The 14,095-nt window shown below is 39.4% G+C and overlaps 1 protein-coding gene across 1 annotated transcript in view; it reads right to left on the reverse strand.

The window, feature by feature from the left end:
• Nucleotides 1-14,095, reverse strand: part of PEBP4 (phosphatidylethanolamine binding protein 4) — a 218,170-nt gene that overhangs the window by 141,641 nt on the left and 62,434 nt on the right. Inside the window, exon 4 of the mRNA XM_020780332.3 lies at nt 4,366-4,464. Within this exon, the coding sequence (XP_020635991.2) occupies nt 4,366-4,464 (99 nt within the window). The remainder of the gene's footprint in view (nt 1-4,365; nt 4,465-14,095) is intronic.

Genomic DNA, 14,095 nt, shown 5'->3' on the forward strand with positions numbered 1-14,095 from the left:
TGGGCCAAAGCCAAAAGGACGCTCAGCTGTGGGCACACCTGGAAGTGAAAGGAAAGTCCAATGCTGCAAAGAAAAATACTGCACAAGAACCTGGAATGTAAGATCTATGAACCTTGGTAAGCTGAATGTGGTCCAACAGGAGATGGCAAGAATAAACATTGACATCCTGGGCATCAGTGAACTAAAATGGACAGGAACAGGCAAATTCAATTCAAATGATTATCATATCTACTATAGTGGGCAAGAAGCCCATAGAAGAAATGGAGTAGCCCTCACAGTCAACAAAAGAGTGGGAAAAGCTGTACTGGGATACAATCTCAAAAATGATAGAATGATTTCAATATGAATCCAAGGCAGACCTTTTAACATCACAGTAATCCAAGTTTATGCACCAACCACCGATGCTGAAGAGGCTGAAATTGACCAATTCTATGAAGACTTACAACACCTTCTAGAACTGACACCAAAGAAAGATGTTCTTGTAATTACAGGGGACTGGAATGCTAAAGTAGGGAGTCAAGAGATAAAAGGAACAACAGGTAAGTTTGGCCTTGGAGTTCAAAATGAAGCAGGGCAAAGGCTAACAGAGTTTTGTCAAGAGAACAAGCTGGTAATCACAAATGCTCTTTTCCAATAACACAAGAGGTGACTCTAAACATGGGCATCACCAAATGGGCAATACCAAAATCAGATTAATTATGTTCTCTGCAGCCAAAGATGGAGAAGCTCTATACAGTCAGCAAAAAGAAAGACCTGGAGCTGATTCTGGCTCTGATCATCAGCTTCTTATCGCAAAACTCAATCTTAAACTGAAGAAAGTAGGAAAAACCACTGGGTACTCAGGTATAATCTATACCAAATCCCATATGAATACACAGTGGAAGTGAAGAACAGATTTAAGGAACTAGATTTGGTGGACAGAGTGCCTGAAGAACTATGGCTGGAGGCAGCAACAAAAACCATCCCAAAGAAAAGGAAATGCAAGAAAGCAAAGTGGCAGTCCAATGAGGCCTTACGAATAGCAGAGAAGAGAAGGGAAACAAAATGCAAGGAAGATAGGAAAGTTACAGAAAATTGAATGCAGACTTCCAAAGAATAGCAAGGAGAGAGAAGATGGCCTTCTTAAATGAACAGTGCAAAGAAATAGAGGAAAATAATAGAAAGGGAAAAACCAGACGTCTGTTCAAGAAAATTGGAGATGTGGACAAAAACGGGAGGGACCTCACAGAAGCAGAAGACATCAAGAAGAGGTGGCAAGAATACACAGAGGAATTATATCAGAAAGATCTGGATGTCCCAGAAAACCCAAATAGAAATTAAAAAGACACCTGCTTCTTGGGAGGAAAGCAATGACAAACCTCGACAGCATCTTAAAAAGCAGAGACATCATCTTGCCAACAAAAGTCCGCATAGTCAAAGCTATGGTTTTTCCTGTCGTGATGTATGGAAGTGAGAGCTGGACCATAAAGAAAGCTGACCGCCGAAGAATTGATGCCTCTGAATTGTGGTGCTGGAGGAGGCTCTTGAGAATCCCCTGGACTGCAAGGAGACCAAACCTATCTGTTCTGAATGAAATCAACCCTGAGTACTCATGGGAAGGACAGATCTTGAAGCTGAGGCGCCAATACTTTAGCCATCTGATGAGAAGAGAAGACTCCCTGGAAAAGACCCTGATGTTGGGAAAGGGTGAAGGCAAGAGGAGAAAGGGACGACAGAGGATGAGATGGTTGGATAGTGTCATCGAAGCGACCAACATGAATTTAACTCAACTCCAGGAGGCAGTGGAAGACAGGAGGGCCTGGCATGCTCTGGTCCATGGGGCCACGAAGAGTCCGACACGACTGAATGACTAAACAGCAGCAACAACAAAAAGCCTTTTGGAGTAATTTCAGAGAATAATGTAGAGCAACTAGATAGTTCTTTTAAAATGTAGATTGCAAATTAATTGATATCTTAAGTAGACATTAGTACAAAGATTAGTACATCAGATCAGAGGTGACAAAAATCTAAAGCTTTAAAACATCGGAAAATATAAGAAAGCATAAAGAAGAATAACCAGTGACTCTTAATAATCAGTAAATAACTGTTTTACCAGTGGGTTTTATTAGAGCTCGTAACTTTGGAGGAAGGTCAGACAACAGTACAGAATTATTAGAAAAATAATGATAGCTGTCTGCCAATCTCTCTCTCTCCCCCCCTCCCTTCAATCCATAATTTCCTGACACTTCACAAATATTCATGAATTAATGTATGCAGTATTACTATAATCTGGCAGAGAACCATGATTATTAACACTTGAGTGCAGAATTCTCTATAACTTTTACTCTTTGAACATAATTAGCAAAAGGTTCAACTCAGATTATTTTAGAGGGTTGGGTTGAAGTTGGTTTAATGCAGCCATTATTGCCAAAGGATAACATAGGCTGAAACTACACTGTTGTGGAAAAACCACGGTGGCTCCTGTCATGTCAAATGGAGTCAAACCCTATCCACAGTTCAAAATAGTGTATACACCAGTTCTTTTCTGTTCTGGATTTTACAAATATATTGCAATTTTGAGCAGTACAGGAACAGCCCTGCCCTGCCCCCCCAGTCATCTGCCTGCCTCCCTCAATTGCCACCCCATCGCTCAGGTCTGTTTTCAGGGCCGTTTTTAACTTAATGAGGGTGCTTGCTTGTTAAAAAAAGGAGCCCCTCGCTGTTCAGGAGGCACCCTGCAGAGCCTCCCAGGGAGCTCAGGATGCAAGACTGTGGATTCATCTCTGCCGGCATCATCCCCATTTCCTCTATTCTCCACTCCATTGCTCTTCATTGATCATCATTATATCTCTCCCCTCCCCACTCCTTTAGCATATTCAGATATGCTATTCCTTTTTTAAAATGGTAATTAAACTGCATACCTGAAGAAGTGCATAAAAATTATAAAAATTTAAATGGGGGAGGTGGAGCAGGGCATGACATTCCCATCATGTATGATGGGATGACATGCCTAGGCCACAACACACATCCTGTAGCAGTGTGCATGATCACCCACACTGGATTATCCAGATAATAACAGGGACAAACTTGTAACTCACCTAGACTCATAATAAGCACCACTATCCAAGACCCACTCTCTCCATTACACTTTTCTGAAGGACCTACTCCAGCTGTGCAAAACCTTTTTGGTTATGAGGGCTACATCTGAGTATGTTGACAAATGTTAGAGCTGTGCAGGCATGCCATATATATACATAACAATGCAATTCTTACCAATATAGATGCTATCCTAACTAAATACAGCTCAATTAGGCAAATGTAAGCTTTGGTACAACAGATTTCAGGCATAAGCACAGTTCAATTATTTGAATTCAATGTTTAAATATTCTGTCTTTTGATTTTTTTTTCCCCATTTCAAATGTGATTAAAAACAGGCCATTTGAAGTTTAAATGCATACATCTCTTTTAACAGGGATAAGAAAGGCATTTTTGGAGCAATAGTCAGTCTTCTCCCTCAGTTATCAGAGAGAGAAAACACCACCTTCTCTAAAATCCTTGCTTCCACAGAATCCTCACTCACTGATGACCACCTCTGCAGGATAAAAGCGGCAGCCATTTGTAACCTCAAACAACCCAAAGACGGGCACATCATCAGCATTACATTTCTCTGATAGCCCCTGACCACCTGGATATGGCCACTGTTAGAGATCCCTCACAAGGCTACTGTGACCACTTCTCCATATCACATGCTTTCTAGTCTTGCTGTTCCCAAAGAAACAGGCAAGGTAACACAAGTGAGCACATGTTAACTGTCTTTAGATAGGAGTTTGATGTCCCTCTCAGGAGCTCTTCTGCTTCCAAAGGACAGCTATGCAGAATTAAGCAAAATCTAAAGTTGAAGAACATCAAGGGCCTGCCTCATGAAGGACAGGTGTTCAATCCCAACTAAGAGGTAAGACTTCTTCACATCCTATCTCCATGGCCATTCTGGCCTGAATGAGTTTCTCTGAAGAAGGACCCCTCAGAACAAATCATCATGGATGAAAAGAAGGATGGAAAAATGATGGCATCTGTGGGGAGAGGGAGGAACAGCAGCAATAGGAGGACACAATGATGAGGAGGACCTAGAGATAGAGGAGAATGGCAGTGAGGTTCTCGGTGCACATCCTCATGCTTCAGGCAGCATGACACATTGCACTTCCCTCTCTTTGCTGCAGAAAAAGCATGCAACTCCACAGTAGTTTTCAAGGGCCAAGTTTAAAGTTCCTAGGAAAGCCACAGAAAAGACTGAAACAGAGCTGTATATATACCTTTTTTATTCCTCACTCACCTCTTATGAACATCCTAAAAAATATATGAAACAGCAAAAACACCTTTGGTACTCACATTAATGTCAATAATAGTCCAGTGTCTCCAGAAACGGTACTTTGGATCAGCTCTACTGGGTGCATCAGGATCTACCATGATAAGCACATATTTCTTATTCTGTTTAAAAACAACACAAGACAGTCCTATGAAGTTAGTTGGTAAGCAAATTAAAAAGAACTATTTTCTAAAACAACAACAACAATAATTCAGTATTATGTCATATTTTTCACTTTTTTTCCAATGGAAAATACAGAAAGGCAGTTCTAATAGAAGCCACAGTATATGGCCAAAGAGAAAATATAATAAATAATAATTCTTGTAAAGAATTTATCTCATTGGAAAAGTTATGTATACTTTATGCAAGGAATGCAAAACAAAATGGAAGCAGTCAACAACATTAAAAGTTCATCAATCACTTTGTGTTTAAAACAAAATTTAAGGCACTGTCTAGGAATATAAACAGGTGATTCCTACTGGTGATGTGCCAGCAAGTCAGAACTGACTTATAGTGGCCCTAAGGGGGCTTTCCAGGTAAGAAATATTTAAGAAATGGTTTTACCCTAGTGATCAAGCAGAGTTTTGAAGCCAGGTCCCCCAAGTCCTCATCCATCACTTTATCTATTACACTGGTTCTTAACCTTGGGTTACTCAGGAGTTTTGGACTGCAACTCCCAGAAGCCTTCACCACCAACTGTGCTGGCTGGGGTTTCTGTGAGTTGTAGTTCAAAAACATCCGAGTAACAAAGGTTAAGAACCATTGATCTATTATACCACCACGGGTAGAATTTAGTTGTACAAGTAAAAGTAATTAGAAGTTACTTTTGCAACTTAAGCAGAATTACATAGTGCACTGTGCCTGAGTGGGGAAGCCCACTGTAGCTAGATAACCTGTCTGCCTGCTAGGTTCCTAAAACTCATGGGGGGACTCTTCAGGATGTTCATCATTTTCCCTTTAAAAGTCTTTAGCTTTAAATCAGATCTCAGCTGGAGAGTCCATCAAACAGAGGACACCTGTAAGTGGAAGACCATCCAACCTAAAAGAGAACATATGGCCACCCTACAGAAGTCTGCTACTCACGTAATGTGTTTACAGGCTGTAAACATACATGTATCTAAAATGAATTTTAGCATTGGATTATATTAGGAAAAAGCTAAACCTAACCTTCCTAGAAAGCCCACAACAAACTAAAACATGACAGTTAAGAGTCTCATGGTGCAGTGGTTAAACTGTTATACTACAGTTAAACTGTGCTCAATCCCAGATAGCGGCTCAAGGTTGACTCAGCCTTCTATCCTTCCGAGGTCAGTAAAATGAGTACTCAGCTCACTGGGGGGGGGGCAATGTGTAGCCTGCATAATTAACTTGTAAACCGCCCAGAGAGTGCTTGAAGCGCTATGGGGCGGTATATAAGTAGCACGCTTTGCTTTGCTTTTAGACAGCTTTCTTAAAAAGTCTAGATTTAACAGTAACTGCTTTAACAATAATTTCATCTGAGTTGAGGAACTCCTAACAGATTTACAAATGGTTGCTATAGTGTATAGATACCAGAGAAAAAATATTAATTTTAGGTTATCATCATGCAGATATTTACAAGAAGATGGGGAGTGGTAAGTACAGAAACAATGAGCTCTTGTTAAAGAAGCATTATGCTATGCATAGCTATCAGCAGGTCTCTTGTATTTCAGAAGTCCTTACTGTATAACAGCTTTTCACTACTCAATGATGAAGCTATATTTCAAATCTAAATTGCTCTGGGTCTTTCTCAGAAGAGAAAGTAAACATTCCTAGGGCAGGAACTTTGTAAACAGAAAAAAGAAGGCTAAGAACAAGAAATCCTGGGTTTGCCAGCCTTCCTGCTTTGACCTTTTCATTGACTCGAAACATCTTTGTGGGAAAGTTCTGTTCACCTGTATATTGCCATTATTTATTCAGGAACAGTAAGTAATATTTACTTCTTATGGCAGTATGTTCCACAAGCGGGTTGGTTTCGTATGCACTATATAAGGCAATGCATAAATTATGTGTGTGATGTACATTATGTATATGTGTGTGTGTGTGTGATCAGTGTGTGAGGAAAGCAGCAGTTATGCACCAATGTGCAACTCTATTGTGGAATCTATGGATCTATGGATATGCTAATCCATAATCTAATTGTGGATTAGCATATTTAACGATGAAGCTTCTGAAACTGCTGAAGCTGAATCAGTGGTGATGTCTTACACCCAAACTGGAAAAGTTAGGGTTTTTGGACTAAAATTCAAGGAATTCTATAGGCAGCATGGCATTAACCACAGAATTCTAAGACTCACTGTTCAAAAAGGGAAATTGTTTGTTTGTTTGTTTGACATATTGTAGAATTGTCCTCATCCTTGTTATGGTAGATGCTAGAGCAGAGTACAATGATCATTACCAAAATTACACAAAATGAAATACATAATAAGCCACTTAAAACAAGCAAATAGAAAGGTCATTTAGCTCACTAGACCTAAGATGCTATCACAAATATCATTCAAAATAAGGAAGAAGCCTACATAATCACCACACTCTGTTAATTTGTACTCACACACAACTATTTCACCATTGACAATAAAACCTACCTCCAGATCAACAGAATTGTGATGGGCACATACATGCCCCCACAATATGCAAACATATTTATGGATGACCTAGAGCAATACTTTCTTAATTGTTGCACCCAAAAAACACTCCTCTATTTGAGGCACATTGATGATATTTTTCTAATCTGGACCCATGGAAAGGAATCTCTAGAAAAATTCCAGAAAGATTTCAGTAACTTTCACCTGAACATCAACCTTGCCCTGGAACAATCTATATAACAGGTGCATTTTCTAGATACCACTATAAAACTACAACAAGGACATCTCATCACCACACTGTAGCAGAAACCCACTGATCAATACACCTTCTTGCATGCTTCCAGTTTCCATCCTGAACACATAACAAAATCCACTATTTACAGTCAATACCCACTTAATATGATTAAGGAACATATAATAAAGGGAGATACCCAGAACCAACCTACTAAAGGTTAGACCCAGAAAGAAAACTAATCAAACACCATTTTGTCACTTTTAGTCCATAGCCAAGACCACTCACACACATCATAAGTACTCTCCAACACATCCTCAACAAGAACATTTCATTCTCCCAAGTCCTTGATGGCAGATCCATACTGGCTTTTAGACAAACAACTACTGACACACAATGGACTATGGATTTATTACCCCACATTTGTTTGGGCAATACAATTATTGGACCTAAAAATGTTACACACAACATCAAAGGCACTTTTACCTGTTCCTCTACCAATGTTATTTATGCCAATTTTTGCCAACAATGCCTATCTGGACTCTACAAAGGAGAAATGGGACAATCTCCATGCAAACAAATTAATGGACATAAATTAGCCATCAAGATAAACAATGCAGAGAAAACCGTTTCACATCATTTTAATTTGCCAGGATATTCCATAGATGATTTGAAAGTAGCCCTCCTAGAAGAAACAAGACAAGAATGCAGAAACAGCAGAGGTAAAATATATACACATGCTAGACACACATATCAAAGGACTTGATACAAGCCAAAGCTTTTTGGGGCACTACCAGGTATAAATACCACAAATCTTGTACTGTACTGCATCTCCAAGATATTGTTCTTCCTTTTTATAAGGTAATACAGATTCCACTTTGCTCTCATGGTCATTCATTGTCTGGGGTAATTCACACACTCTACAACTGATTACAAAGAAAAGCTTGTGGAGGGAAAGGTCGTCAAGGAATCTTTCAAAAAGGCTGCTGTAATGCAAATGATATTATAACTGTAAATAGATAAGTTATTGACAATGTCTAATATGCAAATGATGCAGCATTTGCAGCTGACAATTTGGATGATCTGCAAAGGTTACTCAAGAAAATAAATAATAAAAACTGTATAGAAACAATAACTAAGAAAAGCAAGTTTATGATAAGTGGTCCAAAAATGCAAAAATTAGATCTAGAATGAAAATGTGGAGCACCCTGACAAATCTCAGCATCCAGGTATTCAACTGAATGAATAGTGAGAGCATAATCATGGAACAAAAGTCAGAACAGAGATAACCTAAAGTAGCTTGCTTCAGATGAAGAATGGGATATGCAACAAAGCCTTTAAACTGGTTTCAAGACTGCATACAGTCTGGTACCATGTATTCATGGTTCTATACAGGAGACAGAAGCATTTGAAATGTGGATTTATCACAGGATGCTAAGAATTTCCTGGACGGAGAAGGTGATCAGCAAAACAAAAGTATAAAAAGGCTCAAACATCATAAAACACATAAAACGCAGGAATTTACAATAATTTTGTCATGTAATGAGAAACAAAAGATACAGCTTGTCGCAACCAATCATTCAAAGCAACCTAAACAGGAAAATAAGCTCAGGAAAGAGAAAAACTATTGTCGGAAGCATCACTCAACAAAAGTGATTGTCGGGTATGCAACCCAACAATCACTTTTCAGAGCTGTTGCCTCCAAAATCAAAATAGCTCTGATGGCATCCAATCTCCCACAGGAAAGGAATGAGATGATTTTTGTCCTTGCATTACTATAAATCTTTCTCACACATTCATGCCAAATTTCTGTCCTGCCAACCATGCTAAAATGTATAACACCACACCTTAAATATAAAAATATTTTGAAATGACCATGAGGTTCATTTATTTTGTGAGTAATGGAGGGGGGGGGCAAAAAAAAAAAAACCCCTACAGCAAAAAAGTGTGAAGGAATCTGATTTCTAACTTTAGGTGGGTTCTCGGTTTTGCTACGGTTGTGAATCTCTCACTTCTGCGTTGGTGCCCAGCTGGTGGGAACAGAACGTGTAGTCATGGGACTGTCATCGTGTGCTGTCCAGGTTAACATGTAGCATTTCTATTACTATTAACAGACTTTCTGCTCTTCACTCCATCTGTTCTTCTAAATAATTGCAGTTGTACAGACCATGTCTTCACTGCAGGCAGGCTCTGGGGAGAGGATAGTGCTTTTATGCACAAAAAAGTGTTAAAAAAATAACAGCAAACACAAGAATAGACCGCAAGAGAAGTTAACAGCAGGCTTGGATTTAAGTACAGATTGTGGTCCACAAAGACAGCATTAGGCACAGCTTCAGGGTGGTCAGAAGAAACTCTTTAAAAGGAATAGGAGGAGTGACAACCTTGTGATAATGCTGGGCTTGCTTCATCTTGTATCGTGTATCAAAGGTTTCACCAGTATGCTACAAGCCTCAGTACTCTATAGCAATTTGAGTATAGCTTTGGAAGTCAGTTGGATTTAAGAATACTGTACTTGTAATATTTATAATAGTCGAAACATAATCTAAGATGTTCTCAACAAACCACAATACATTAATAAAAACCTCTAGGGGTCTTTTGGCATTAGAACAGATTATCATTTCATGTATATTCAGATACTTTAGAGTATCTTTTATATGCACCTTCCTGTAAGTAAACCCCACTGAACTCACTGGAGCTCACTTCTCAGGAAGCATGTGTTGATCTTCACTGTTACTGATGGAATGGTGTGTAAAAATATACATTTGGTTAAACATGGATTGCATTTTATTATATCTTTGTTGATTGGTGCATATGTCATTTGCTTATTTATGAATCATTATTTACTCAACTTTTAAATATTTTAAGTCTTCAGGGATATATGTTTACTGCAACACTGCTGTTGTCAGAATAAGTTTTTATAGTGTTGGCTTTTGTGTTTAGGTATTATTTTTTAACTGTTCTATGATGTTGAATCCTAAAGAGAAAAGCAATATACAAATAAATGATGGAAGATGATGATGAAAAAGTAGAAGAAAAAAAGCGTATTTATTTCATTTTACTCCATCTTCTTTTTGAAAGTGCAAGATTTTACCAATAGAAAGGAACTGCTAGGTAAATTAGGCAGAGGAATAGTGGCTTTACCAAAGTTACCCAGTGAATTATCTGAGGGTCTAATCACACCTGCCAAAAGGACCCCATTTATACCAATTATTTCCATACCTCTGCTGTACCAATACGTTTATTTTTATGATTACATGGTATCTGTAGCAGTGAGAGTGTTCCCATTGTTTTTAGCTGGATTGATTCATTTATTTCTATTTGAACCATTATCACAGGCTATATTGCTCTTAATTTTGTATCAGTTCATTTTCTCTACTGTTTCTTGGTGCAATCAGCCCCCCGTCCCTTTTCTTAAAAAAAAAAATAACAAAACTTATACATTGACAGTGCAATAAGAGAGGTCTGAGCCTTCTTCTTTCCTCCCCTTTCCCCCATCTCTCCTTTATTGACTTTACTCAACCCTTTTCCAACAGTTAAAAAGAGAGAGCGGAGAGACAGGAAATGCCTCTGCTCAAGCCCTCTTTCAAAGGGGTGGGGGGGGGAGGCTGTCTCTTTCTGTTTTTGCTAGCAGCAGCAGCAGCAGCTGTTATTTGGCTATCTGATGGATCACCTGTCTTGTTATGAGCTGACTTGTTGATATATCTTTAAAAGAAAAAAATACATAAGGGAACAAGCACTGCGGCCATGAAGAGGCCACAAGTGACCAGAAACCTAACGCTTTTGCAAGGGAAATAAATGAACAGCAACATTCATATGGGCTGAATTAGAAAAGAATGAAGGGATCCATCATCAGTACAAAATAAAACAAACCTCCCAGCTAGAGGAAATTAAAGCAGAAATAAACCACTTGCCAGGAAAATAAGTTGATCACGATCTTGCATCGTGTACTCGGGAATTTATGAAACAATCTTAAATACAGCCAAATCAGTATAACTGGGGTCAATCTGGTTGGTGTGATCAGGCCCTGACTGAGGACTTCAGCAAGAGCATCCGCATTTAGTCCTGCTGGAGGTTTGTTCCCTTGGAACTACATGTGCTCTTATCATTCAGATATAGAAGAGTAGGAACAGATGAACCAAGACACATCATACAGCGGCCTGCTGTGGAAGGCGGTGATGTGAGACGTCTTGTCAAGAATTGTGGTCAATCTTGCATTGTATGAAAAAGCAGTCTGATGAGCTCTTCCAAGCTGTGCCCCCTTCAGCACAGGGCACTAAAATATATAGTGAAGCTCTGTATCAAAGGATTAAACACTGCTTGTTTGATGCAATCTATTGGTTATAAAATACCCTCAATCTGAAAGGAAACACAGTTTCTAAATCAATCCAGTTATCCTAAATCACATATACACATTCTTCATGTGTTGGGATATAACGATTCACAACTCAGAGCTTGTTTGAAGAATAAATAGCAACTCTATTTTGAATTTTAGGAGCTCTTGGGCAGGTAAAAATTCAACAGGTGCAGCCATTTCTAGTGCAAAGATGAGCCAATGAGATGGGAAACTGAAGTGGTTTAATTTCTTATATATAGCTGTTGTAACATAGAAACAGAGAATGTATAACAAGACTGTTGGAAAGGAGTGTTATCACAACTAAAAGTTTATGGCTTAATATGCAATTCATAAGCAAGAGCAGTCTATACAACTGAAGCCACTTGGGACCTGGAATGTCATAAATTTGTCATATAACAATTTGGATGCAGATCTATTTGGAATCAAAAATCAGTTAGGACTGGAAGGATGGTCTTTGATTTCTGCCTGAATCACAGATAATTCTGTGCCAGATCCTTCATTTGAAAAGCCAGGAAAAGTCAGGCACTGTCCAATCTAGGATCTTCTGTGTGCCTTCATTTCCTCAACTGCAAAGCAGAAATGGCTACCTTACTGTGCTTCATTGTAAAATTTGAAGGATTAATTAGTTAACATTTGCAGGAGCTTTGATGATGGAAGTGTTAAGCATCACATTTGAGCTTCTAATTGCTTCTGGATGGGAGAAGCTGCGTATATAATTTGAGTTATTATTGTTAAAGGCACGAGCTGTTCAGATTGCCCACAGGTTTGGAAACTTGCTTTGAGCAAGCAGGGACTTTTTTGAGAACCACTGCCAGAGAGGCAAGCAGGGCAGAGTGAGAGGGATTAGTATATGAAGACAGGCAGGTTGAATAGATCCGGAGGAGATGGGGCAATGCAGAAATTAAAGACTTATCCAAATGAAAGCAAATAGGGTGTTAAGTGACACACATGTAGAGCTCATGGTTTCCTAGGTAACAAGTGCACTAGGGAACTGCCATGCATGCACTACCTAAGCAGCACAGCAGATATCTGTGGAAACTGAACAATGCCAAGGAATGTGTCAAAGTCCAAACTCCAGACTGACATTATATTTGTTCCCAAACAATTAAAGCCTATACTAAGTTATAGTCTCCTATAAGGATGAAAGTAGACTGGAGCTATTTGAAGGGGGGGGGAGAGAAAGCAGCACCATATCCATTTGTGATTAAAAGGAGACCAGAGAAATCGCTGACCAGCCCACAAAAAACAGCGGTGCCTTAAAGTCAAGGCAGAAATACAGAACTTCTAAAAACATAACACAGAAAGGTTTTATAAACTTAAAGATGAGTTGCATATGAACACTAATTCAACAGGAATCATTGTAACTATGAAGGAATCTCAAATTCTTGGGGTTCTGAGTCATGAAAATATAAAACCATGATTAAACAAAGAGACAATGTCAGAAATATTTTGCAAGCACAGTGTTTATTTTCTTGGAACCCTTCTGAAGGAAATACTCCAGAGAATAGTGAACTAAATGCAGTCTGGATGATTTGGCTTATACACAATATACTAGCTATGCTTTGTGCACACCACAGAATCACAGAATACAATAGTGAAGTTGGAAGGGGCCTATAAGGCCATCAAGTCCACCCCCCTGCTTGATGCACATATTTAAAAAGCACATATAGAAAGGATACATTTGTGCACATATATGAAAGATGTGTTCCTAGAGTCACACGAATTATCCTGCTCAACCTAACTATGAAAGCTGTTGCAAAGGAAAGGTACTACTGATCACTGTATACAGTATATCACAGAAGTGAGTACACCCCCTCACATTTCATAAATATTTTAATATATCTTTTCATGTGACAACACTGAGGAAATGCCACTTGGCTACAATGTAAAGCAGGGAGTATACAGCTTGTATAACAGTGTAAATGTGCTCTCCCCTCAAAATAACGCAACACACAGCCATTAATGTGTAAACCGCTGGCAACAAAAGTGAGTACACCCCTAAGTGACAAAGTCCAAATTGGGCACAAAGTGCCAATATTTTGTGTGGCCACCATTATTTTCCAGCACTGCCTTAACCCTCTTGGGCATAGAGTTCACCAGAACTTCACAGGTTGCCACTGAAGTCCTTTTCCACACCTCCATGATGACATCACAGAGCTGGTGGATGTTAGAGACCTTGTGCACCTCCACTTTCTGTTTCAGGATGCCCCACAGATGCTCAATAGGGTTTAGGTCTGGAAACATGCTTGGCCAATCCATCACCTTCACCCTCAGCTTCTTTAGCAAGGCAGTGGTCATTTTGGAGCTGTGTTTGGGGGTCATTCTCATGTTGGAATACTGCCCTGCAGCCCAATCTCCGAAGAGAGGGAATCATGCTCTGCTTCAGTACGTCATAGTACATGTTGGCATTCATGGTTCCCTCAATGAGCTGTAGCACCCCAGCGCTGGGGAGCTCATGCAGTCCTAGACCATGGCACTCCCACCACCATGCTTGACTGTAGGCATGACACACTTGTTTTTGTCCTCCTCACCTGGTTGCCCCCACATATGCTTGACACCATCTG

Source organism: Pogona vitticeps, chromosome 8 (genome assembly GCF_051106095.1).
Source record: "Pogona vitticeps strain Pit_001003342236 chromosome 8, PviZW2.1, whole genome shotgun sequence".
Taxonomy (NCBI): domain Eukaryota; kingdom Metazoa; phylum Chordata; class Lepidosauria; order Squamata; family Agamidae; genus Pogona; species Pogona vitticeps.